General features: G+C 40.1%; 2 protein-coding genes across 5 annotated transcripts in view; one reads left to right on the top strand and one right to left on the bottom strand.

The window, feature by feature from the left end:
* Positions 1 to 918: 918 nt before the first annotated feature.
* orc4 (origin recognition complex, subunit 4) lies at positions 919 to 6,113 on the top strand. 2 transcript variants are annotated; one of them, XM_079672685.1, is made up of 14 exons: positions 919 to 1,051; positions 1,739 to 1,812; positions 1,888 to 1,964; positions 2,337 to 2,427; positions 2,573 to 2,648; positions 2,851 to 2,936; positions 3,027 to 3,075; positions 3,153 to 3,304; positions 3,397 to 3,570; positions 3,644 to 3,730; positions 3,920 to 4,028; positions 4,120 to 4,215; positions 4,297 to 4,364; positions 4,467 to 6,113. In XM_079672685.1, the coding sequence occupies exons 2-14, from the start codon at positions 1,756 to 1,758 to the stop codon at positions 4,647 to 4,649; spliced, it is 1,305 nt and encodes a 434-aa protein (XP_079528811.1). In that variant the 5' UTR covers positions 919 to 1,051; positions 1,739 to 1,755; the 3' UTR covers positions 4,650 to 6,113. The 2 variants fall into 2 exon arrangements, with proteins under 2 accessions (XP_079528811.1, XP_079528812.1); XM_079672686.1 differs by lacking the exon at positions 919 to 1,051 and adding an exon at positions 1,413 to 1,469.
* Positions 5,581 to 25,472, bottom strand: part of LOC307034007 (activin receptor type-2A-like) — a 44,949-nt gene continuing 25,057 nt past the window's right edge. For all 3 annotated transcript variants that reach the window (XM_079672678.1, XM_079672680.1, XM_079672679.1), the window contains 7 exons: positions 17,277 to 17,420; positions 16,559 to 16,702; positions 12,329 to 12,474; positions 12,116 to 12,230; positions 11,362 to 11,500; positions 11,137 to 11,267; positions 5,581 to 10,903 (listed from right to left, as the gene is read on the bottom strand). In XM_079672678.1, the coding sequence (XP_079528804.1) occupies positions 10,709 to 10,903; positions 11,137 to 11,267; positions 11,362 to 11,500; positions 12,116 to 12,230; positions 12,329 to 12,474; positions 16,559 to 16,702; positions 17,277 to 17,420 (1,014 nt within the window). In that variant the 3' untranslated portion in view covers positions 5,581 to 10,708. The remainder of the gene's footprint in view (positions 10,904 to 11,136; positions 11,268 to 11,361; positions 11,501 to 12,115; positions 12,231 to 12,328; positions 12,475 to 16,558; positions 16,703 to 17,276; positions 17,421 to 25,472) is intronic.

Here is a 25,472-nt window from a genome sequence, read left to right as displayed (position 1 = left end):
GTGAGGTGGTTTTCTTGAAGTATCTTTGTAATTACATTTTTTCATCATTTCATAATCCAGCTTTTCCTCAAAAAACATGTTTCGGATATCATGCCATTCAAATATTACATTTACATTTTAAGAAATTGTAGTTTTTGTAAAACCCCAAAACTTCCATAAGTGGGTCAAAAATGACCCGCATGCATTTTCTATGGGAACCTTTGATTATTATCACCTGTGGCTGTCAGGACTACATTCACTGTAGACCACACAGACAACATCACAAGTGACACCTCTCAGGAAGATTATTTTATATTATTTTACACAGCAAGATCTGATAATAATAATAATAATAATAATAATAATAATAATAATAATAATAATAATAATACATAATGTTTTTTTTCAAAATGTAATTTTTTTTCGAAAATTATAAATAGTTAAAATTAAATATAAAATATTTCTAGTGTGAACCAAAATATAATACTAAATATTATAGAAGTGATTTTTCTTAACCAAAATGACAAAAATGGCATAAAAACACATATTATTCTAATACGGGTCCTTTTTTACCCACTTATGGAAGAGTGTAGGGTCCAGTCACTCGGGCATCTAAGGGTTAAGAAAGTAAAGAGGATACATTTGAACCTATATACCTGGGTGTTATTGAATATATGGGCTTACATTTTGAAACATGTTTGATGGTCAGCTGCAATTCTTTAAATGATGATTATTTTGAATGTGCTTTAAGACAAATTACATGTTATTATTTTATGCTGAAATGTCCAACACCAAATGCCAATGAAGATTTGTGGTCAAAAGCTATGGCAAAGGATTTTAAATGGTTACAAATAAAATAAAAACAGAAATATTAACAATAACTCTTAATCACAAACACAAAAAATGGCTATTTAGGTGACAGTGCAAGTAGAAGAATAAAAGGTATTCTACTCCGAGCCTCAGCCAATCAGAGCCGGAGAATCAGTCAAAAGCCGGAAGTCGTCACTGCTGGCAAAGCACTCTTCCCGCGAAGATTGAGAACGCCTTCTGAAGTGAATTACTGTTTTTCAAGGTATGTCTCTTTATTTTTTGACATGCTTACATTGCTAGACTAACTTAAGTGTTTAACTAAGTAGTGTTACTATTTAAGACGGAGCGTGCTGCTGCTAAAGAGCCCGGTGACAGCGTGGAGAGAAAGCAGTACCAAACTCCATTCGTAAATGATGACACATTAGTTTCTCCTTGTGTATTGCAAATATTAACAGATCTTGAATGCAAATTACGATCATTATCAAATAGCTACGAGTCACTTTGTTATTCGGCATACAAATCATCCACTTATATTGATGTATTAGTTTATATAGTAAAGATTCAGGCTATATTGTATACACATTTCTTAAGTAGAAGTAGTATTGGTTTCACGCACAGTGAGATCATAGTATTCACGATTAATAGATTGGAGTTTGGCGTAGCAAGTGTCATCTTGCAATGTAAGTGCATTTAGTGGACATATTCCTACAATATAAGATTTCAATTTACATGAGATAAATACATGAGATAAAATACAGTGAGGAAATAGTTCATTGTGCAGAAAGCACAACAGCAGAGGGATCAATTCTGATATAATTACTCTCATATTATGGTGCTGCTTAATACAATAAAACCACAATAAAGTAGATTGCATTTTTTGGGATGTCTTATTTAGGACCGTTGGAAGTCCCTGAAGCGCATCTTAACCAATGATCTCCACATTTTGCAGTTTATAATCTCAGCACCATGAGCAAGAGGAAGGCAAAAGATGCTCCTTTGCCAGTAGGAGAATGCATTTCACAGGTTTGTATCAGCCAGTCATCTTCTAACTTGTTTATGGTGGTGTGTCCCTGTAATGACGTCTATATTCATCTACAGGTTCAGGACATTTTAAGGAAGCGGCTTTGCCATCAGCAGCTTCCTGACACACCGGAGGGAGTGGAGGCTCAACACAAGTAGGACTTCAATAATAGTCTAACACTTTTTATAATTTCTAAAGTGTGTTGCTATTGTAGAAAAATCTACCTGTAATTTGCATTTAGATTGTCAAACTAAAAAGTAAAACTGTAGTAGGTTTTTCATCTGTGAAAAAGAGATGATTCTCTGTGACCCAGTTGAGTCTTTACCTGGCTAACGGTGCTGTTCCAGTTCAAAAGTGTGAAAAGCTCCATTTCCCAGCTGACTTCAACACAACACGAGTACATTCATTCCTTTATACTCATTAGATGAGGCTGTTTCTGCAGGTAGAAAGGAAAAGAGATAACACACTTTTTTTCTTCTACCAAAGAAGCATTGTGGGTATTGTAGTTAAAACACTATATTTTCAGACACCTCCTGGAGCTGCTGAAGCGCACGGCCGTCCACGGGGAGAGTAACTCGGTGCTGATTGTCGGCCCCAGAGGATCAGGAAAAACAATGGTGAGCGTCTGCAGCCAGAAGCCTGAAATGGGCTTATGGGTAGAAAGAAAAATGGCAGAGAAGAAGATGGATTGTGTTGGAGGTGTGTTTAAATCCTGGGAGGGTTGTTTTGTCTCATGGTGTGTTTGTGTTTTTGTGCCTGCAGCTGCTGAAGTGTGTGCTGAGAGACCTGCTAGAGGAAAAAGAAGTAGAAAAAAATCTGCTGCAGGTTCATCTCAATGGTATCGACTCTGATACCTCACCAAACACAATGTTATTTATGAGATAATGTAAATATGTAGAACATTTGTTATTGCCGGATTAGCCTTTTCTATGTCCATTTGACCTGGGTTAATGCATCAACCAGATAATAAACCATTATGACTTGCTAAAAATGTCTCCGAGTACACATCACCAGATACATTTCTCGCCTGTTTGCTGAAGGTCTCCTGCAGACTGATGACAGAATAGCGCTTCAGGAAATGACGCGGCAGCTCCACCTTGAAAACGTTGTCGGGGACAAAGTGTTTGTAAGTATCTGGATTGAGTTGTATCCATATTTTGCCATTTAATAATGCTAAAAAAGCTGCTCTAAAGCTTCTGCTTCTGTGTCAACCCAGGGAAGTTTTGCTGAGAATATGTCTTTCTTGCTGGAGGCATTGAAGAAAGGTAAGAAAATGCAACACTGATAACGCACTTTTGGATTAAACTGCCTACATTTAAGGCCACCTGCTTCTTTCCTCCAGGTGATCGCAGCAGCAGCCGCCCGGTGTTGTTCGTCCTGGATGAGTTTGATTTGTTCGCCCACCACAAGAACCAGACGCTGCTCTACAACCTGTTCGACGTCTCTCAGTCTGCCCAGGCCCCCGTCGCTGTGGTGGGCGTCACCTGCAGACTGGTGAGCCTCACTTCACCCTCCTCACCGTACAGAAATCATACTGGCGGTTTGATTTCAAACCTTTTTGTTGCGGTGTATCATTTCCACTCCAGGATGTTCTGGAGCTGCTGGAGAAGCGGGTGAAGTCGCGGTTTTCTCACCGTCAGATCCACCTGCTGAGCAACCCCACCTTTAGTCAGTACCTAGAGCGGGTGCAAACGCAACTCGGCCTGCAGGACGACTTCCCCGACAAGACGTTCGCTCAGGACTGGAACGCCAGCGTCAAGGTGGAGCAAGGGAACAAACATGTTGAATTCAAAATGTGTGGATCACGCTAAACAGTTGGTTGTCTTTATTCAGACTCTGTGTGAAGACAAATCGGTGGAGGATGCTTTACAGAGGCACTACAACTCCAGCAAGAACTTCCGTTCAAACCACATGTTGCTGGTAAAACACACTACATTTTAGTACCTACATTCTGCAAAGTAACTTACTCTACTTCTAACATTTATGGTGTTGAATCCCTAATAGTTACCCTTAACATTTTATAAATCCAGGAAAGAAGTGTATAATGTTCTTTTAGACATGTGCAATTTGTGAACCCTTGATTAAAGGAAAAACCTGTTTTATGTGCAGATGTTGTGCCTGAGTCGTGTGTCTGTAGCCAAACCTGCCATCAAACCTGCAGACCTCCTGGAGGCCAGCAAGATGTGTTTAGTCGACGCCCAGGCCAATATGCTCCACGGTAAAAAATAAAAAAGAATCACAAAAATGAGGTCTTTGACACTTGAACTTCTCAATTAGTTCACACTTGTTGTATTTTCTCTTGTCTTTAGGTCTGTCTATTTTGGAGTTGTGTCTGATCATCGCCATGAAACACCTCAACGACGTCTACGACGGAGAGCCGTTCAATCTGCAAATGGTCCACAACGGTAAATAAAGACTCCAGTTTTTGTAATAAGAAAAACACTGGATGGAGCTGAACATTGATAAACTCCTTTTGTTTTTTTTAGAGTTTAAGAAGTTCCTGCAGAGAAAGTCCAACTCCATGTACAACTTTGAGCAGCCTGTCATCATGAAGGTGAGAATAAAACCATTTTAAGTCCTAGACAAACAGACAATATTAAAATCTTTGTATATAAAAACTACTTTTATTCACCGACACTCCCCCGCCCGTCCTCAGGCCTTCGAGCACCTGCAGCAGCTTGAGATGATCCGGCCGGTGGACAGCTCCTCGGCCAAAACTCAGAGGGAGTACCAGCTGATGAGACTCATGCTGGACAACACTCAGGTCTTGGAGGCCCTGCAGAAATACCCACAATGCCCCACTGACGTCAAGCAGTGGGCCATGTCGGCGTACGGCTAGGATTTCTAAATCCATTTGGACTTTATGTACCCAGAACTGTTTGAGAAAGTGTGAAATAAACCTGAGGAAGATCTCTTGTCAAATGGAAGCACTGCAGCTCAAGACTAAGGACCACATAAAACTGTATAGTTTTCTAACTGTTAAAATAATTGTATGTTAGGATTATTTGTCACTGTAATTCACCCAAAAAGCAACAAATAAAACGATTCTGAAATTGATATTATTTAAAAATAAATACATGTCTCAATAAAATAAGACTTTTTGTTTTCTAATTTGGCCATATTTCAGCTTGAATTCCACTTTAAAAAGGAGAAGGTTCATGCTGGAGTCAGCACTTCATCAGCTAGACGTTGCCATCTAGTGGTGGAATTCTGCAGCAACAGCAGGAAGGACAAAGACCCTCATTAGATGGAAGAATGCAGTAATCTGGCCCGAATCTCACCAATATGTGCTTCTAAGGAGAAACATTTAATATTCATGTATTGGTTCAATCACGTTGGATAATGCAATGATTTTCTTTTTATATACCAGAGCTAAACACGCTGCACATACTGTACATATATGCCGTTAACGGGTCTATTTATAACACCGATGTACCATAACATGTTTAGGACTTTGTTGAGGGCCTTAAGTCCTTCAAAGAAGATCCAACAATAAATCAAATCTTGCATTTTTAATAAAGTATAATTACTTATTTCAATTAATTTGATTGACAGTGTCAGTTATAATAATTCCATTATCTATTAACTGAAGGAGACATTTTGATCGTCTGGTTCAAGGACACCTATTTGAAGAACAAACAAACTCTCTGAACACATGATTACTTTGTTCTAGTGCACCATAGTTCAAATAAGTGTTTTACAATGCATTTGTGTTATGTAGCCGGCTTGAATACTCAACCTGTTAGTAAGACAAAAGAAAAACATCATAGTCACAATCTAAAAACACATTTATTTACATCACGTGGATCACTTCAGCTGATAAAAACCATTAACCGAGAGTTGCAATGCTGATCAGGGATAGATTAAATCTCCTCTGTGATATTGCATTCAGGGTTTCTTAAGGTTTATTCTGCTTTAATACTTTGCGAAGGGAATTGTCTTTTCTCTGATCCTCCCATGACCCTTCACTGGGAGCTATGAGGTCAGGACCACAACCTATGGAGAACAAAAATGTCCTTTCTCCATGTGGTATATTTGTGTTGTACTAACTCCTTCCAGGTGTTAATGTCATGTTCTATGTTCACATCCTTTTGTAAGTAACATACAATGTAGTGTCACATGAATCCGGAGTAAGAAACGAGACATTTTCCGATTTCTTTTTCACAACCCAATTTCATTTTTGGGTCCCTAAAGAATTATATTTATGAGTATTCTAAAACCAGAAACCCGATGAGCATCAATATCATTAGAGCATGTGTTGGCAGATCCTGGACCAGCACTGCAACTCGAGGGCCTTGAGAAACGAGGGGGTCAAAAACATTTGTTTTCGAGGGGGGATTTTTTTGTAGAAATGTCCGGCCTGGCAACCAGACTCATCTTACGGCCAAGACAGTCATAGCGGCGAGGTCATTGGAGTTCAATGTTTCCTCTATAATTCTTATCAACAGTGGGAAAAGGAGGAGATTGAGATGCTGGAATGAAATACCCGTAGTGGGTGATTGCATTATCACACATGGAGTATTGCAACAGATTTTTAAGAGCTTTGGGAATTCTTCAAAATGCAACCGACAGGGGACCCGAGTAGGCTCCTTGAGGAACGCCCTGGGCTCAATGATCGTCATTAGCTGTTTGTTTTTTCTGCCAAGGAACCCTTAAGTGCTTTCTTGGATTCCTTACAAAGTACTCCAATGAGCCTCTAGCTTTTAGCTTACACAAAGCTCAACTTAAAGTTATTTTTTTCGCATAAAGGATAACTTTGAATGCAGCCGGGCCATGCCCTGCTGGCGAGTCAAAACACAAGAAAAATATAAATGAATGTAGAGGAAACACTGAAGTTCAACACACACAAAGATTCAGCTCAGAGTATATAGTTGATACAGGTATTTATGTTCTCATGTCTGTACAGATCCTAGACTGCTTAAAATAGTGGGGGCAACAAGACACAAATGTTTCACTGGTAGTTTATATGCACAGCAATGTGAGGTGCTGGGCTAGAGAAAGTCGAGATAGAAAAACGTAAACCCTGCATGCTAAGGAAACCCATTCATACACCTTTAAATGACAACATCGACAGAAAAGACTCTGATTGCCTTAATCATCTAAAAAAAAATCATCATTCTTAAATAATTGTATAAATGTGCGTTAAAATAAAATGTTACAGAATGCTGTGTGGACTAATAACACAATCAGTGAAATTAGCAAACAACCTAAAAGCAACGTTACCTATCTTTCAACTTATTAGAATGCAATCTCATACTTGTTTTATAACACACATCTCATGTATGCATGATGCCCACTTTCTGTCTTAATAAATACCAGTTGGTATGTGGAGAACACTTGCTTGCACATCCGCCTTATGATTATGTAGTTAAATATTTCATTTTCAACCTAAAGAAAGCACATCATTTGCCGTAACTGTTCCTTTTCTTTCTGATTAGAGCAGGTACTCAATCAAATCTTCAGTAGGTAATTGTAAAACCAATTAAGTGTATGAATGGATCTCCTAATGTGTTGGTTTTACTAGTTTCTACGGCGACAGGGCACAATCACACGAGCCGAAGCCCTCTAAAGTTACACCGGGCCGGGCTCGATCCACCACAGTACACACAATACTGGAATCCAGGATTCTGAAGAACATTCATTCTCGGTCGTTTGTCCATAGAAAGAAGAACGTTTTACAGTTAATATCTTTTCTTTTTGACTTAATGAAAGTATTTCCTGAATTACAACTGAACACCCACCCACAACCACCCCCCCCAAACATCAACCAGAAATGGTGCCAACTCTTGTCGCACCTAAACTCCGATCCCCAAAACCTCAGGCCTGTAAATTAAAAAATAAATACAACATATCAATATGCAAGGATTTAAAAAAAATTAAAATGCTACAAGTTAATTGTGTGTGTTTGTGTATTGAAAGTCACTCCTGCAGAGGATCCTACAGCACTGTAGGGTAATTTGCGGCACTGGTTGCATATAACTTGCTAGAACTTAGAAAAGCATAGTACTGAATCCCTGAATGGTGTTTGTTGGTTTGGGTCGGTTTCTCAAGCGCAGTTTAAACTCAAGCTTTGTCTTAACACTGGAGATGTTCCACCGTCTACCTACAGTAATGCCAACCAAACACTCTGGCTGCTGTAATACTGGCGAGTACTTTTTATACTTTTGGACACAAACTCGGGGGAAAAAGGTAATACTGGTGTTTTTTCCTCTGTGTTTGTGCTAGCTTGCATGTCCGTTTTAATAAGAAGGAAAGGTTTTACAATACATTTGCCTTATTTAGCTTCCGTAATTCATCTCATTCAGAAATAATCCCCCAAACAGGCTTTTTAAACTTCTATCCGAGGAACGTGGTTATGATTTTGGTTTATTTGCCACACTCCCTTCCCCAAATAAGGTGAGGTAGAGCAGAGGGTCTGCTGAGCTGATCCTTCCTGACGTTAAGCTTCATGAGGACTTCAGACAAATACTTTTTTTTCTTTAGCAGTTCATTAAAGCGGCAACAAAAGGAAGCAACATTGATGCAAATATCGTTATCGTGCTACAGTGGGCAAATAACAAGATGGCTTTAACTTCCTTCAGGTTTGCTGTGTTCTTGCAATAGTCTTTGATCTGATGATCATCAATTTCTGAACTTGTTTGCTAAGCTCTTATTTGCTCAAACACTACAGTATGGCGTTTGCTTGAAGATAAAGAAAGCATAATTATGAATCGGCCCTGAATGTGAAACAGTGTGGTAGTGTCCTTGTGTTTTTTTAGTGTTTCCAAACACTTGATTTTAAACTGTGTCCTGTGAAACCGTTCCCAAAGCTTGAGGAGAGACTGCAGGTCACCAGTGTTCAATGTCCCTCAGAAGAAATAAAGAGTCAAAAATGTCACTGTGGCTTGCACCACTGTGACAGATACATCCGTTTTGCCTGACATCTACAAGAGTAACTAATATGGATTCTTAGAAATGGCACCAGGATGAAAAGAGAGATTCCTCGTCTGACTGCGGTTAGCCGTGCGATCGTTTGGTTTAACACGATTGAAATGAGTTAAATTAAGCCCAGTGTGGGGACAATTAAACTGCCCCTAACTGGCAGTTCATGTCTACAAATGATCACATAGTTAATTTGTGAAATCTGTTAACTTTGAAAATTGACATAAAACACACCAGCTAGTTTAGGGAACTAGTGAGAAAGACAGCGGAGAAACGGAGAAAATAAAAAGTAGCTTTTTTGGCTTGCTTGTCGAGACAGAAGACAAAAGGGACAACAAATAAGTGTTTGGGTAACATTTGACAAACTTTCTCTCAGACTTAAATCAAAACAGGGAAGGGCAAGAACTAGTAAAAGCTTACAGTTTCATGTGTGGGATTAGTGTTTCAATTGAATTTGGACTGGTAATAAAGACACATTTTTGTAGCGTGAAAGCATTACAAGTGCCAAGTGAAAGGAAGTGGAAGAATCAGCGAGGGGGGGGGGGAGAGGTGAGGAGGAGCTGAGTACCAAAGATTCCTGAGGTGTATCAAAACAGAGCAGAAAACTCTTGATAGTAATCCAAAACAAATTAAAGATGTGTGCAATCAAATCAAAAGCAAACCGGCTCAGCTAAATACAGGTTGGATTAATCCAAATGAGGGCTGGGTACCCCTTCACTTCAAAATGTGATACCTCTCCTAAAATAGACAAGTCGGATGATCTATTTTATGTTAACCTGCACTTTCTAAAGATAGAATCAGCACAGAAAGATGAAAATGACAAGCGTGTTCTACCGTCTGATTTGAGCTGTTCCTTAATATCAAAGGTATCAGTAGTTGGTACCCAGCGCTAAACCAGAGATATAAACACGTATATATCCAGATCTCACTGCCAAAACTAGGACAGATATTATTACTCCGTAGACAGTTGACACGGCAAACCCCAAAAAAAAAAATCACTTTAAACGACAACTTTATCATGGGATGGGTGTCATTTGTCTTTTTCCCATTATCATAAGAAATACAAAAACAAAAAGGTGTTTTTTTTCAGTCAGGATGGAGGAAACCTCAACGTGAGAGGGGAGGAAAAGGGGAGAAACACTGGGTGTGTATGGCCATGTGTATTGAGGTCTTGCTGACTACATTACCCATAAGTGAGGCTGACAGCAGACTCATGAAGGTTGTGGAGAACCGTGAATAGGGAGAGGGTTCAATTTAAACTGTGTCCATCTGAACTGAGGTATACCTGGTTGAAGGAGGTTTATGGTTTTTTTATCGTTGTAATGCTTGAGAATGGACCCCCCCTCCCCCTTCCCCCTTTAAAATAAGCTCGATTACCAAGTTGTCTGGGTCCATAATACACTATGTACAGCAGCATTACACTATAAACATTCAGAAGCCGTTGCTTATTGGCAGAACGATAGTCGTTTCTTCAGAAAAACGCACACGAGAAAACAGCAAATGTATCCAGAGCCAGGTTTTTTCTTTTTTTTTCTTTTTTACACTAAAATGCACCGAGAGTCCTGTGAACTTTTCCCCGCCGGATCTTCTCTCTCCGTAGAAAAACCGAGCAGAACGGGTCGCCCTCCTATGTGTGTGTGTATGTATATAAAAACAATACATGGTAGAAGTGTTGGTCGAGTGTCGTCGTCCCAGCATGTCCGCACTCGGGGACGCCGTTTGTCCTCGTTATATATCCTGAATCGATAGCTCGGAGATGAGAGAGTTTCAACCTTTAAAATGTTTCAAATCCTCAGGCACACATATCAAAATGAGGTGGATATCAACTCATGTGGTGAGGTGGGCGCAAGGTGTTTCCTGAGCGCGAGTAGCGGCCCGCACTTAAAGGAAAAAAAAGAAAGAACAAAAAATCGTTACGCCAACCAACCAGGGTTGGCTGCTCTTCCCCTCGTGTTGATCCGTGTGTCTTCACGTCGATCATAAGCTGGACTCCTTGGGCGGGAGGTCCACGTTGGTCACCATGGTGACGACGGTGACGATCTCCTCGGGGCCGATGGCGGGCGCCTGGCGCTGCATCTGGCCGATTCGCTCCTCCACGCAGCCGGCCGACAGGCGAGCCTCCGCCTCGTGGTCCCAGCAGTCCTCGATGGTCTCACAGAGCATGGCCAGACCCTGGGAGAGAACAGACATTAATGTTACTGCAAAACATACACAAATATATCAAATAGAAATCTAAGTACATTTGATTGTTTGCCTCAAAACGTAACACAAGGAATTTGGTGACATTTGGTACTACATATTGCAAACTTTAATTTTTCATTCTTATTTTGACATCCCTTGTGTCTTTATTGAGGATACATCTAATTTAACAATTGAACAACTTCAAAGCGGATTTCTTTGCTCACCGCGTGTTTCTGCCAGCAGTCTCTCAGGATGGGCCGCAGCTTCTTGTGAACGACGACGTCCTGCATGTCGTCCAGAGACGGATGCTGACCCACCTCCTCCTCGAACGGGAGCATGTACTCATCCACAGGGCCTGGAAACACACAACCACATGGTCATATTGTAGATTCATCTGGAGTTCAATAACACAGCGTGCACTTATTAATGGCAGCGTTTTTCTGTCTCACCGTCGGCGGCGGTGCATCGCGAGGCGAGCTCCCAGAGGACGAGGCCGAAGGCGTACATGTCGATGCGCAGGAAGGAGTCGCGCTGGAAGTTGATGGCGCCCTCTAGGACCTCAGGAGCCATGTAGCGCCGCGTGCCCACCTGAATCAAATAGAAATCACAATGTAGTTATACAGCCCATTTGTCTGTATATTAAAAAAAAACATTAATTTCTGTAGGTAAATATCATAAAATTACAACATAGAACAATTAAGTTTACAAAATGGTAATGTAAAATATAAATAATAAACACATTTTTTTTTTTTTAATAAATACATTTACATATAAATTAAAATACAAATATACATTTTTAAAATTTAGAAATTTAAAGAAACATATAAAAAATATATACTAAAATAAAACAAATATATATATATAAGAACCAGGAGAATGTTCCTACAACTAAAGGTTCAGATCGAACAGCTCAAGAGGTCAGAACTGAACTGGAAGCATAAAACCATGACACAGCACAAAGAGGGCCTGAAACAGCGAAAATTGATGCTCGTAAGAAATCTTTTCGCTTACCTGGCAGAAACACAAATCTACGTGTCCTAACCCTAACCCTAGAGGATCCGGTTTGACACAGAACAGATAAGAGAGAAAAGGCAGCGTTGTCTTTTCTGTTTGCTGCTGCCTTTTATTTAACAAATAAAAAAGTATCTAACACTGCACTGTAACTTTTATTATTTTATTTGACACCTGCTTGTTGAACTGTACCTGTCCATGTGTGTCTCCGGCTGATTTCCCTGCTTCAAACTGCAGGGCGAGGCCAAAGTCAGCTATGCAGGCCGTCAGGTTGCTCTTCAGCAGCACATTCTTACTCTTAATGTCCCTGAGAGGCAAACAAGAAACCACATTCAGTCCAACAAAAGTCACGCGGCCAGTCACAATGATACGTCCGTTTTTATATGAGATATTTGGGCAACGCACCTGTGGGCGATGGAGGGCTTGTGTCCGTCCTTGTGTCCCGGGATGTCTTCGTGCAGGTAAGCCAGGCCACGGGCCGTCGTCTGAGTGATGTGACACAGCTCGTTCCACGACACCACGTTGGCCTTCAGGAAATCCGTCATGGAGCCCTGGGGAGGATGAAGTCATTTCATTTATCTATTAGACCTATGTGATGTACAGGTATTTGTTTTTCCACTCGTCTCCTGCTGAGACCTGGCAACTATCCTCGCGGGAGACTGAGGCTTTTTTTTTTTTTTTAACCATGCATGCAGTTTGTCTGATGTTCTGTGAAAAGCACGTCCTGGGCTTTCTAGGGAATTAACTCACATGGGGATGTGTCTTTTGAAATGGTGGGAATTGCACATTTATTGTCTGACAGGCAGTGAACTGAGCAAATGTACAAATATATATTGTTACTTGTCTCTATAAGGATGTTGTTTTTTATTTATAAAAATGATATTAACATTTGATAAGCATATGATCATTTAAAGTCTTAAAATGTATCAAATTTATAAAGATTTCTATCTATTTGATTCTATATAGATTCTATTGTGAGTATGAACTAAATCATTTTAAATTCTTTGAAGTATATGATAACTTTTGAGCCACTCAAAGTACACATTATATATTTCCTTAGGTGTGGACAGTTGCAATTGCTTATTTGTATTTTCATCCATTTTTCAGGAAACAAATTGCTAAGGGAGGAAAAATATACTTTGTCAAAATATAATATATAATATGAATTATTTAGGGAGTATCAACATTGAGCTCTCAGGAGTGAGGCAGTCAATAAAGCAGGGTTTTCATGGGAATGTATTTCTAATATTCGTCTAATGAGATGAAAAAAATTCTCCCAGGTCTCAAGAGGATATAGAAACATGGGTGACGTCAGGGAAACGATAAAATCAAATGACTGCAGGGATATAAAATGCTAAATAATAGTATAGTAATGGCCAGAGCAGGTTTCCATGGTAACAGCAATATCCGTAATGACCGGAAAGTCACTCTAGCTTGTGGCTAGTATTGCATTTCACCAATAAAACCAATTCTTTACGACATCAGCTGAATGGCTCTTGCGGTAAAAGACATCTTGTTGGATATTCAATACTGTAAATGTACAGATGTTTATCACAGAGAGAAAAAAAAGGGGATAGATTTATGGAGCTTCATATTTCAATGAAGGGTGATAAATAACACGACGCACTGGGTGTCCTTTTAGAGCCACAGTGAAGTCCTCTGGCCAACTCCCTGCTCATAGATTGTTCTGGTGAATAATGGCGCTGTGATAAATGCGGCTCATTTATCTCCTTGATATTTGTTCTTTATTCTGTCTTTATCAAGGGAAGGTTTGCTAGGATTTTATCAGCAAGGATATACTTAAATATCAGTTTCTTTTATCGTACTATTAAGACACATTTTCATCGTGGCAAATGCCTCTTAGTCACATTTGAAGATTTATATTAAATATTGCTGTATAGAAATCAAATTTTCTCCCAAAGAAGGATTATAATGCTGAGATGTACATGTTCAAGCTGCACCCGTTTCATTTCTTATCCTTTATACAAGTTCTGCCTTACATAATGTATGTTCATTTCATACAAGGTCACTCATGAAAGCAGGTGCAGCTGCAGGAGTCACCACTAGAGGGCAGGCAGCTCCAAAACATGTGGAAATATTTCTGTCTGATCACTTCTGTAGCCTTTTTTAAAAAGTAAATGTTTCCCAGTGTTACCTGGGCTTGTTCATTACTTCCAATGCTGTTCAATTATAAAAAAACAAGGTGACCAATCAGACCAGCTCCCAGTTTGTGTTCAGGAGGCAGACAACTTTTCCATCCTTAAAGTGGACCTATCATGCTATATTTGAATAATATAGTGTAGGACCATACCTATATCAGGCATATTTATACTTTTTATTTTTCAAAATACCAAACAGATCATGCATTTTAGCCATTCCTCATTTCGCTCAATTTAACACTGTCTTTGCATGGGCTGATTCAGTGAGAACAGCACCATCTACAGGCCTGGCATATGTACTACAGCGTCTCCAGCGCTTTAGAACGGCAATGTCCGTGGCTGTCTCCTCCTGATTGGTGGAGCTGGCCCAACAGCCGTAGCGCCACTTCTGTGACGTCAAAGAAGTGTTCAAATCTGGATCATCTTTGTCATTTGGATGGTCTATTGTTCATATTTGCTTTCCCGTAAAGCCCATAATATAACACAAGTGTATTTTTGTCATAATGTGCCATATAAATACAATTTGATTTGATTTTATCTAAGATTCTGTTACAAGGAGTTTTTCTGAGAGTCATGCAACCTTTAAAGCAAGCTCCTGCATGCAAAGGAAACTCAAACCTCGACATAAAGCCTCTCAAAAGCCCCGAACATGGAGACATAAATCAGCTGTCAAGGACACTGAACTCTGCAATCAGTGTTCCAGCTGTGTTGCACAAGTTTCAGCTCAAACGGACAGAAAAACCGGCAGGAAGGACAGGCTTTTTGTACGTTAATATTTAAGTTATGTGTCCTCTAAAGCCTTCTGCTTTCTAAATAATTACAGTGGATGCTTGACAAGGCACCCAAATGTTGTTCTGATATATGTTGCTGACCTTCTTCTAGAACTCCTTTAAACCGCATTTGTGGATAACTAAGAGTCGCCACACCCACAACCTTTAATTGTTCAATCTTTATTCACGCAGGGAAAGTCTTTTTAAGCTCAGTGATTTAAATTCTTGGCCCCGGCTGGGAAACTCAAGCAAGCGAAGCGTACGAGAGAATCCCTCTCCACTTCCTCGGTAATGACCCCTCAAAACACAGAGGCACTTAAAAGCCCAAATGCTACAAAGAGCCCAACGCGGCTTACAAAAATCCACCTTCTCTGGATAAACAGGGCTTATAAAAAGAGAAAGAAACAGCAGGAAGTATATAGTAATTATGGATTAGCTCCTAAGGCTGCTAACAGAATCAATACAATGTGCAGGCTTCATACATGTTTCCCCCCTCTTCCAGTGTTTACACCGTTATCGTGCTCGGGCTGCCAAACGATAGGCTACGACGGATATATAACTGTGTTTACATGGACACAAAAAAAACACATTTGTTTACTTGTGCAGGAGTAAACCAGAACACACGCTGGTCAGAGTCTTCAGCGGCATATTTATGAAAAAGGAAGGTCTACGTTTATTATTTATTTGTGGAAACTTGAGTGCTTAATTGTCAGTTTTAGTCTTAGTTGCAAATTAGATGGAATTATTTTGAATGCAACGATGCACCACTAACAGCTTTTTCACCCCTCTGCGACTTTGTTAAAGCAATACATTCCCTAATGTGTTTGAATTGTTAAAGTAAAGCTAGTTCATGTGTTAAAATATCCTAATTTGTTCTTATATTTCCAGTGGATTTGCTTAGATTAGATTGAAGTCAATCCTAAAATGAAATATGGAGATTAATCCCAGATCAAATCTACGTCAAAGGATCTTGGACATATAGTCCACAGGAGTGCTTCTCAAAGTGTGCTCTGCGGACCACTGGTGCTCCGTGAGCGCCCCCTAGTGGTCCGTGAGTATATTGGTAACATTTCACATTTGAAATAAATGAAAGCTTTCCGCACTCTCGCGGGAATATCTCAGCAATGGAGCGAGCTTAAGTTTCATTGCATGATATAGTCCAGTGCAACACCTTCGTCACACATGTTGCCACTTGTTTGTACCATTTCCCGGCGATTTGTCATCTGTTCTAGAAAAAACGATGTGATTTTGGATATTTGTGGAGTTAGGTGGTCCGCGAGTGTTATTTTATTGGCTAAGTGGTCCTTGGTATGAAAAAGTTTGAGAAACATTGGTCTACAGTGATTGTAATGTTATGTTAAATGTCTGTTTCCTTGTTTCTTGTCTTAAATATATGTGTTTGTTGGTGTTGCAAATGGCAAATGGAACATTTCTGTCTTATCGTACTGTAAAAAGAGTGCTTAGAACTTCTCTTGCACATAATCAATGTGAAAAAAGTCTTCAATTAACCGTGTTACATTTGAAAAGAGACAGTGTGTATTGCTTTGCTATTAAACTGGATAACAAAAAATAATTCAGCATGTTATTTCCTGCGTCGACCTGCAGCTCAAAAAGTCAGCAGCTCAAAACGTATAAAACAGAAAATGACTCAATAAAAAATAAAGAATAACTTTAAAGGCATTGGAGCTCTGTCACGGACTGCATACCTTATCGTGGTAGGAGGTGATGAGCCACAGCTCCAGGTCCAGGTTATTGTTCCTCTTCTCCGCTCCGATGAAGTGGAGGATGTTGTCGTGTTTCATGCCGCTCAGGCTGAAGATCTCGTACTCGTTCTGCCACGAGAGCTTGTCCTACAGCGGGGAGACACGTGCAGATGTTATTTCTGTCATCAATAGTTAAGGAAAGAATCAAATATGAATCGTACAAGACAAGTAAGGTGGCGAGAAGCAGAGGTAGAAATAATTCATAAAGGTCAGGAATATGTCCACAGTTACATTTTATATCAGCGACAAGATCATCTTCTGAAACGGGATTCAAATAAGCCTTTATGTTTTGTTTTGTTTTTTGAATTTTTTATGAGCTTTCTGTTTCTTTTCATCGTCTACACACGTCTCCAAAGGGGCTTGAAGCCTAATCTGAACATATTGTGTTTTCCAATTAGTATGATATTTGCATTAATATTCATTTACATTCATTAGTTTAATTATTCATTTGGCTGATTTTTTTAAATATTTATTTATAAGCAAACAATAAGGCTAGTTTCTTTAATTCTCTGTAAAGAAATAAGTTTCTGTTTTGTAAAAAGAAATACATAAATAAATAAAATAAAAACATGAACAAAAAAGCAATACAAAAAGTGAAATTACAATAAGAAAAGAAATACAAAACAAGTCAAAGAAAACATAAATATCCAGTATCTTATACCTGAATGGGGAAGATTTTAACGGCCACAAAATCGTTGAGGAGCTGGGCCTTCCACACACACCCATAGCGCCCCCTGGCTTTCACCTCGATCAGCTGCAGCGGCTTGTGTCCCAGGATGGGGGACGGGGGTGAGGGTCCGGGGTCCTTTAGAGAGAGGGCAGAGAAAAAAAGACAGAACACAGTGTTATTCCTTATTCTTGTCATCATCCCTAATCGTGAAGCCCTCAGCTTGACACCTTAAATCACAACGTTAAGAATGTAATTTTATGTGATAATGCACTTTTTTAATAGCCCATTTTTTTATGTTTTTTTATGTTGTGGTGCTTGGTTGCTTTTCTGCTTTATTTTTTATGGTTAAATGACTTTTGAAATTGTGCTTCAGGAAGCGCTGAATGTATATCTTCAGTATTGTCATAACTGAAGTGTTTTTTGGCAGTTAGGACACAGCGTATGTAGCAGGTTTAATTTGTTTTAAATTCAACTAAAACCCCTCAGGGCTGTATCAGCGTGAGTTTACAGAAGCGTAAAGTGGAAGTGGAAGATGCAAAAGTGGGCAAGTCACCTCAAGATCTTAACATGAATGAATATGAAGCAGGTTGATTTGAAAATGGGTTGAAAATAAAAACATAGAGGGGGGTGAATCATCATGCGTCATGAGCGTTCAAGCTAATCCCGTTTAAACAAAAGTGAAAGCAAGTGTTCCACATGTAAAGTGGGTTAAACACAGATGGTCATCGGGTTAAGCTGATCACTTTCACATGTGACTCCACAGGAAGGACAAGAGTGCGAGCGAGGAGAGAGGTTCAAAAGAAGCATGGGAGTCACATTTTCAAAGGATAAAAGTTAGAGGAGACAGACCAGCGCATGACTGATGGCCTTTGAAGCAAGCTGATATGCTCCTGTAAAAAATCTCGTCTTCACATCCACGCCGTTGTATCGCTGTTGTCTGGAAGAAATATTTCCCCCCCCTTGCTCATGTTTTTACTTGAACTGAAGGTGCTTGATAAGCTGCAGCACGTTACCAGACCCCGAGGCCCACAGGATCCATTCAAACAGCGTGACGATATTTCACAAGAGCTTGTCAATCTCACGTCCAATAACATGCCCCCTTTCGGGTTAAAGGTTTGCTACAGATTTAATCCAACACACAGAGATGAGCTCTCTTTTGAGGAAAAGAGTTGCAGCACGCTCCGTTTGATTTACTGTAGAGGATTTGGCACCGACCCACTCTAAACACTGGTGATAGGCAAATAATTTGAAACTGCCTGTCCTGACAAGACCATTGTGGCACCAGAAACAAACTCTGTGTCATTTAGTAGCATTTATAGCTTTGATTTGATCCATTTCAAAGTGTGTGTGGTTAATGAACCAAGTGACCTTTAGTTCACACACAAAGAAGGTACTTCCTTTTTGAAAGATAAGTGAAAAGTGTCTTAGGTGCAACATGAGATTGTGCCATTTTATACCGAAAGAATCCCTTTACAGATTGTTCAGTTTAATAGGTTCTTATTCATGCCTACTGGTACACCATGGTACTGGATTTGGATGTTTAAGTATTGGAAATATTAAATAAAAACACTAGTTTGGCATTTAATCCTGGAGAAGTTAAGATTGTGTGGACTGCCCTGATACATTAGGCGCTTTCACACCGGAGTACTCTTCCCAGTGTAGTTCCGAAAATGTGCGTTCACACCAAAAAAATCCGGAACTAGAACTTAGTTCATGAGAACCTTTTCACCCCCTTTTCAGTCCCTGCTAGAGAGCAGGTACTTTCATGGGAGAAAAAAGGTTCCCATTTCTGATTGGCTGGGCAGATTGCAAACCACGCCCCGTAAAACTCCCAAAAACTGTTGTGAAGCCGCCATTTTATTTGCTCGCATTAGCATTATTAGCATTAGCATTAGCCCCGCGCACCAACGGAGAGAGACTAACTTATGGCAACACAAAATAAAACATGGGAGCGGTGGAGATGAGGAGGTGTCGGCGTTCTGGCGATTTACTCGGAAGGCTTCAGTAGAAGCCAGTCCCCAACTCCGGGGACTTCGGGTGGCAGTATACGCCGTGAAGTTGTTTGCGGCCTGCCAGTAAACCCAAAGCAGAAGAAGAAGAAGTGACGTCAGCGGCTTCATCTGCCTAATCCTCCCCCAGGGATTTATTCCGGTGTGAACGCGATCTGCTCTTTAGTTCATCAGAACTAAATAAGTTCTCATGAACTAAGTACGGCAAAGTACTTGGTGTGAAAGCGCCTAATGTATGTTAAATAAGTAACTTCATTTTAGTAAAATTAGCATTGCTGTAGAAGTCTAGCAAAACCTAATAAATATTGTTTTTTAACTCATGAAATTACCAAATTACTCCAAATGAGTGACAAAGTTTAATGCAGGAGTGGAGTTTGTACTACTATCCGTGTAGAAGCAGCTGCAGATAAACAAGAATCAAGCAAAACACTTTTTTTGTTCGTGGAAACACTGCCTTCCAGTTGAAGGGGGAATGGAGGATTGGAGTGTGTATTTAAAGGCTTCCCCTCCTCTGACACAGAGCTGCGAGGCAGACCTGCTGTCTGTACGCTCTGCTCTCACACTGAACGCCGGCCAAATGACGGGGGGAAATTACCCACAATGCAGCAGCTGAGGTTGGATTACAGAGCGGCACAAGCAGTCCCAAGTTGCCACCCTTAAAAAACATCTTCCAGAACACAAAGTACCAACTGAATAAGGAATCTATCTGTTCTGTTGTTTAGTAAGCATGAGAATACACTCTTTGGAGGTATCCCTGAGGAGGAGTTGAATAAAAAAGTACAGTTGTCTTCCATCCTAAAAGCAAACAACTAGAAGATAATGAAGTAATGATCAGAAAATGGGCTGTATTTACATTTCTCTGACTTCATCTTACCACAAAGTTAGCTTCGAGTTTAGCTAGAGACTCGTACTAATTTATGCACTAGTCCAAGTTAGTAATTTCCAACATTTTGTGTAAATATACTTGGAAACCCTGTCATGTATCAGCACTGTTTGAGCTTTAAGAATAATTGAGACTGAATGGACTTAAGATAGATAAAATAACATAGAAATGATTGGTGGTTTGAACGTTTGAAGGGTATATCTATGATTAGAAACAAGCTCATGTGAACTGTAGATGCAAGACTTTAAGTGAAAGTCACTCCAACGACAAGTATATAACAGTAGAATTGTCAAAATATACGGTTTGTAATATTGTAAAGACTATAATAATTATGTTTCTATTGGTCACTCTATCTTCCTGTGTTTTATATATTTTGCATGATCCATTTAAAAGATCCCAATAACAGAAAGACAATTTGCACAATATATATGTACTATTGGTGTGTTAATGGTGTTGTTATCCAACACTTCACAATCCAACTGTTAGCCCAACAGTAGGAAACTGTGAGCCGACAACAGAGATAAAAAGGGAGAGAATATTCTGTCCCAAAAGCAATTAAATAACAGGAAAGTGCGAGGGAAAGCAGAACCAGAAGGGTACACCTGCTGTGATACTGTCAGGGAAAATGACTCCCTTTGCCATCACTGTTCCATGGGCAGAAAATGTAACAAAAACATTCTTCTGAGTCTAAGGCGGTTATTATTCTGATCAGGATTTAGTGGAGAAAATTAGAGTTTTATCCAAGGGCTGTGTTTTTTCAGCCAATACAAGAAGTGCTTGCTGTTCTGTAGCAATTTATTACATTTCCATTCAAATGCCTGCATGTTTATCGAGCAAAGTCATTCAAAGTGTTTCAAATTCGGATCATGATTTGGATGGGAAAAAGATTGTTGTTTGATAACGCAAGTCATAAATGAGTCTGAAACAGAGAAAAGCTCCAGTGTTGTAATCAGGGTATCTTCATGAATGATATAAAAGATCCTCAGGTGGATTGTTAATATTGCAGGTTGTTAGTGGAGAACTGTTAAAAAGGCAGGGTCAAGCCTTAAAATAAAATGAATGTCTGTATTTGGGGTTAAAGTCATTCTGATACTGGTGACGATGTGGTTAATAAATCAGTCATTCTCGCACCGTCTTATCTTTCCCACAGAATCACCAGTATGTCTGCACAAATGTCACAAAGACAAATTCCTGTGCATCCATTGTGCGCGGCCAAATATGTGGCAGTGCGTCCGATCGTGATGCGAATGAGTAAATGACGATAGACGTGCTCCACATGCCGGTGTTGCCTAACGGTACAATGCAAGTCATCGTTAGACATAAAGCCAGGGGAAGATTCCTGCACATGCCGGGCAACCGAGATGTGATTTTGATGACGGATTTGATGGTGATGGCTTGATCCTGAACACCAGCAGGGCTTCATGTTACAATGTCTTCCACATGGTGACAACTTCCTGGCATTTCAGATGATCCCGATGAGGTTGAAAAGCACGGTATCCGGGAGTTACCGGATACCGTGTCCGATCACGGTAGCCTCTGACGGGGGCGCATTACACTGAGTCAGCAGACCGCAGGAAACAGGAAGACAGAATCTGCTGCTTCACGCCCTTCTTCCCAACCCTCAACCATCTCCCATGGCCTAATCGGATTACACCTTCATCTGTTACATCACAACTGATCCGTGAGGCCTGGTTTGGTTTGTCCAGGGTTTAGGTGAAGTGAATCAAAATGCTAAGTTAGATTTTTAGAAATACGTAGAAGCTTTCCTCCAAAACTCACATCTTAAGGTCATGTTGTGTTGTTGAACTTGAGGTAATATCAAAAGTTGTTGACATGACCTTAAACAGAGTGCAGCTGGAAGGCTCACAATAAGCCTGGCTCTGAACTCTGACAGCATGACTGACTTTTATTTAGTGAGCTGCCTATTATATATTTATTTTTAAATGTTCTGTGAGCCATACTGCTACTCTAGAAGGATAGAATTTGAGCCAAAGTACATTTACAGAGGCTTACGCTCCTCTTGTACTTAAGTAATTTACACTCTGTGCCTTGAACATTTTTTTCCAGGTAAGTGGCAATTCTCCTACTTATGCAAAAATCTATCTGCACTCATCCTCGTTCTGCATTTAAGGATGACAAGCATGCTGCAGTTTCTCCCGTCTCTCTGCATGGTGAGCCATAGGTCTTGTAGATAGCACTCTGGAAACTGGGTCACATCAGACACAATACGTTACATAAACATCACAGGTGGACATTCATATAATAAAAAAAAGGAGGGCTGCATTCGCCACTTTTTTTCCCACCATGCACAATACATTTTTCAGCAGGGAACACAAAAGACATCCATCCATGCAATAATACCCAGGCAGAACAAAAAAAGGGCTTCGAACCGAAAACAAGCTGCAAAGAGAAGAACAAAATGGTGGTCTGGGATCGAGGTGGAGAATTCAAAGCAAGCTCCGAACCCAAAAAAAGGGGGGGAAAACTAATAGAGTTTCAACTTCAATTGAACTGCTCTTACCTCCACCATAATGTGAAAGGCGTGCTTGTTGAAAAGGAGCATAGGAAGCAAACAGAGAAATTATTTTCCTTCGGTTAGTGGATGAAATAGGGGCAGGGGAACGATGGGTCGTCCCCGAACAACCTTTTGTTCTCCTTCCAGACCGAGGCTTGGGAAGATTGACTCTGGGACACATGAAGGAACAGGTAATCCCACATGGATCACAAGGTGGTTAATAAGCATGGTACCAAGGCAAGATGGTGTATAAAGGAATGTACATGATGCTATTAATAAGCAGAGCAAATGAAAATGGATTTAACAATGTGTTAAAAGGAAAGTTCTTATAGTTCCCCCTGATGGAAGATGCATGAATGTACACACAAAGATTATGTAAGACACAGAAATGGAGAGTTAAATAAGTGAATGAAAGCCCCTAAACTGAAATTAAAACTGATCATACTGCACAAAAAACAGCAAAAATATGTCTTTCCTAAAAGTATTATTTGCCATTTTTTTACTTTGAGAAAAACAAAAAAAGAATTTCACATCTTACATTTAAAACAAAGCATGCCTTATAAGAAATTAGTCCAAACTAGATATTCTAAAATTGGAAATGTTTTTTATTTAAATTAGACACTATGTGATGTTGTGTTCACCCTTCTAGTAAATACCTACACAATGTTTTATTCACAGCCATATGGGGGGACAAGTCAATGGAGAGCAAATTAAAGTAACCCCCTGAGGAGAATGTTAAGCATTACCAAGCTTGTCAAAATACACAAACGAGTATATCTTTCACAACCAGCTCACAGTTTCATCTACAATGTAAATGTTACATTTGCATTTCACATGGCAACACATGAGCTGCGTTTGCCCAGCAAAGAAAAAATTAGCAAACGCAAAAAGTCAAAATCACAAATAAGCCGCAGCAGTCAAAAGTCAGCAGTCTTTCAGGACACCTGGACTTCCCATTAGTGGCTCTTTGGAAAGCTACACCCAGATGCGAGTAGCTCCATAGTAAAGCAATTGATGAGATGTTGGTCAGAATCGATGGATAGATTAAGAAAACAGCGTCCAGGTGGAAAAAAAATGTCCAGACACAAGTGTAAGTGCTGCAGGCCTTTGCGTGTGAAAGCGGTGGGCCTGTGTACTCAGACACAATCAATTCCAGTTTGCCTCCACTTCGCGCTGTGGTGTTAGTAATGGAGGCTTGGTGGCGAATATGCAGCCCATGATGGACCACCCTCATAATGACATAATGACAACGTGCCATTTAGTCACTTAGCTGCACTGTTTTCTGCATTTCTCTCTGGATTTAATCTCCTTAAGGCTCGAGGGCTTGAAAGTAAGTGCAAGAAAGTTAAAGATGCACTTTTACAAATGTTTAACCCTGTATGAACTCAAATACCTTCACCTTTAGTCTGTCCCAAGAAAAGTCTTTCTTTTCGAAATTAGATCACTGAGGCGTGATAATGAATCTATTAATGATCATTAAATGGGAACAATTACTTTTGCATCATGAGGACTGCATGTTTCATTACCTTGCAAAGAAAATAATGGAAGCCACTTTCTTTGTCTTCACTGACTGTGAACTTTTTGGCTGGCTAAATGTAGAAAGTGAGCCAAAAGAACAAAGAAAAATACCTATGACGGAAACACATAAGATCTAACTAGCAATAAGTGTGGGCAATTTGTTACTGTCACACAAAAGATCGATGAGTAAGTATTGTGCGTTAATTCCAGCTTACTTGCGCTCTTTTAGACTAAATCCATAAAGTATATTCTACCTTTGAGGGCTAATTGAGTTGCTATAAGCTAATACGCAACATAATGACAGTCGGTTTGTTATGCAACTCGTGTCGCTTTAAAAAATAAAAACGTATATTCAAGTATAATTTGCATTTCAATTGCACACAGATTTGTTTAGTGCACACTAGTGACTTTATTTTCATTCCTCTGCTTGACGAGAGACATGTGTGAGAATGCCTTGGAGCTATGAGTCAGGTTTAACAGTAGGCGTTACCTTTCTTTTTCAAATGTCAAACATCTTATTGTCCCGAGTTCTTATATAAATGTGACTTCATCAGGCAGGTGTTGCTCAGTAACCTGCGGTGGAGCAGACGGGTTTTTTTTCTCGCTCTCAGGGGCGGAAGAATCGCTGGAAGCCGTCCGCAGTGACTTTGGAGGAGCGAGCCGTTTGAGTGATTGCCGGCGTCTCCCCTGCTTTTTTAAATACAGCCTGTGGAGCATTCTTCAACAACAACAACAACCCCAAAACAAGAACATAGAAATACATCTCCCCTCCTGCTGCGTCCCTCTCCCACAGCTCTCCATCTTCTATATTAGCCGCTTTCACACCAAGTACTTTGCCGTACCTAGTTCCCAGCACTTAGTTCCCCCATGGAACTAAAGAGCAGATCGCGTTCACACCGGAATAAATTCGCTGAGGGAAGATTACGCAAATGAAGCCGCTGATGTCACTTCTTCTTCCGCTTTGGTTTTACTGGCAGGCCGCAAACCACTTCACGGCGTATACTGCCACCCGAAGTCCCCGGCCGGAAGTCTCCGGAGTTGGGGACTGGCTTCAGTAGAAGCTGCTGGGACTCACAGCAGCTTCTACTGAAGCCTTCCGAGTAAATCGCCAGAACGCCGACACCTCCTCATCTCCACCGCTCCCACGTTTTCTTTTGTGTTGCCATAAGTTATTATCTCTCCGTTGGTGCGCGGGGCTAATGCTAATGCTAATAATGCTAATGCCAGCAAATACAATGGCGGCTTCAAAAAACCTTTCCGAA

The sequence above is a fragment of the Notothenia rossii genome (assembly GCF_949606895.1).
Source record: "Notothenia rossii genome assembly, chromosome: 3".
In the NCBI taxonomy this organism is placed as follows: Eukaryota; Metazoa; Chordata; class Actinopteri; order Perciformes; family Nototheniidae; genus Notothenia; species Notothenia rossii.
The sequence above is the reverse complement of the archived record's forward strand: the minus strand, read 5'-3'. Positions and strand labels throughout refer to the sequence as shown.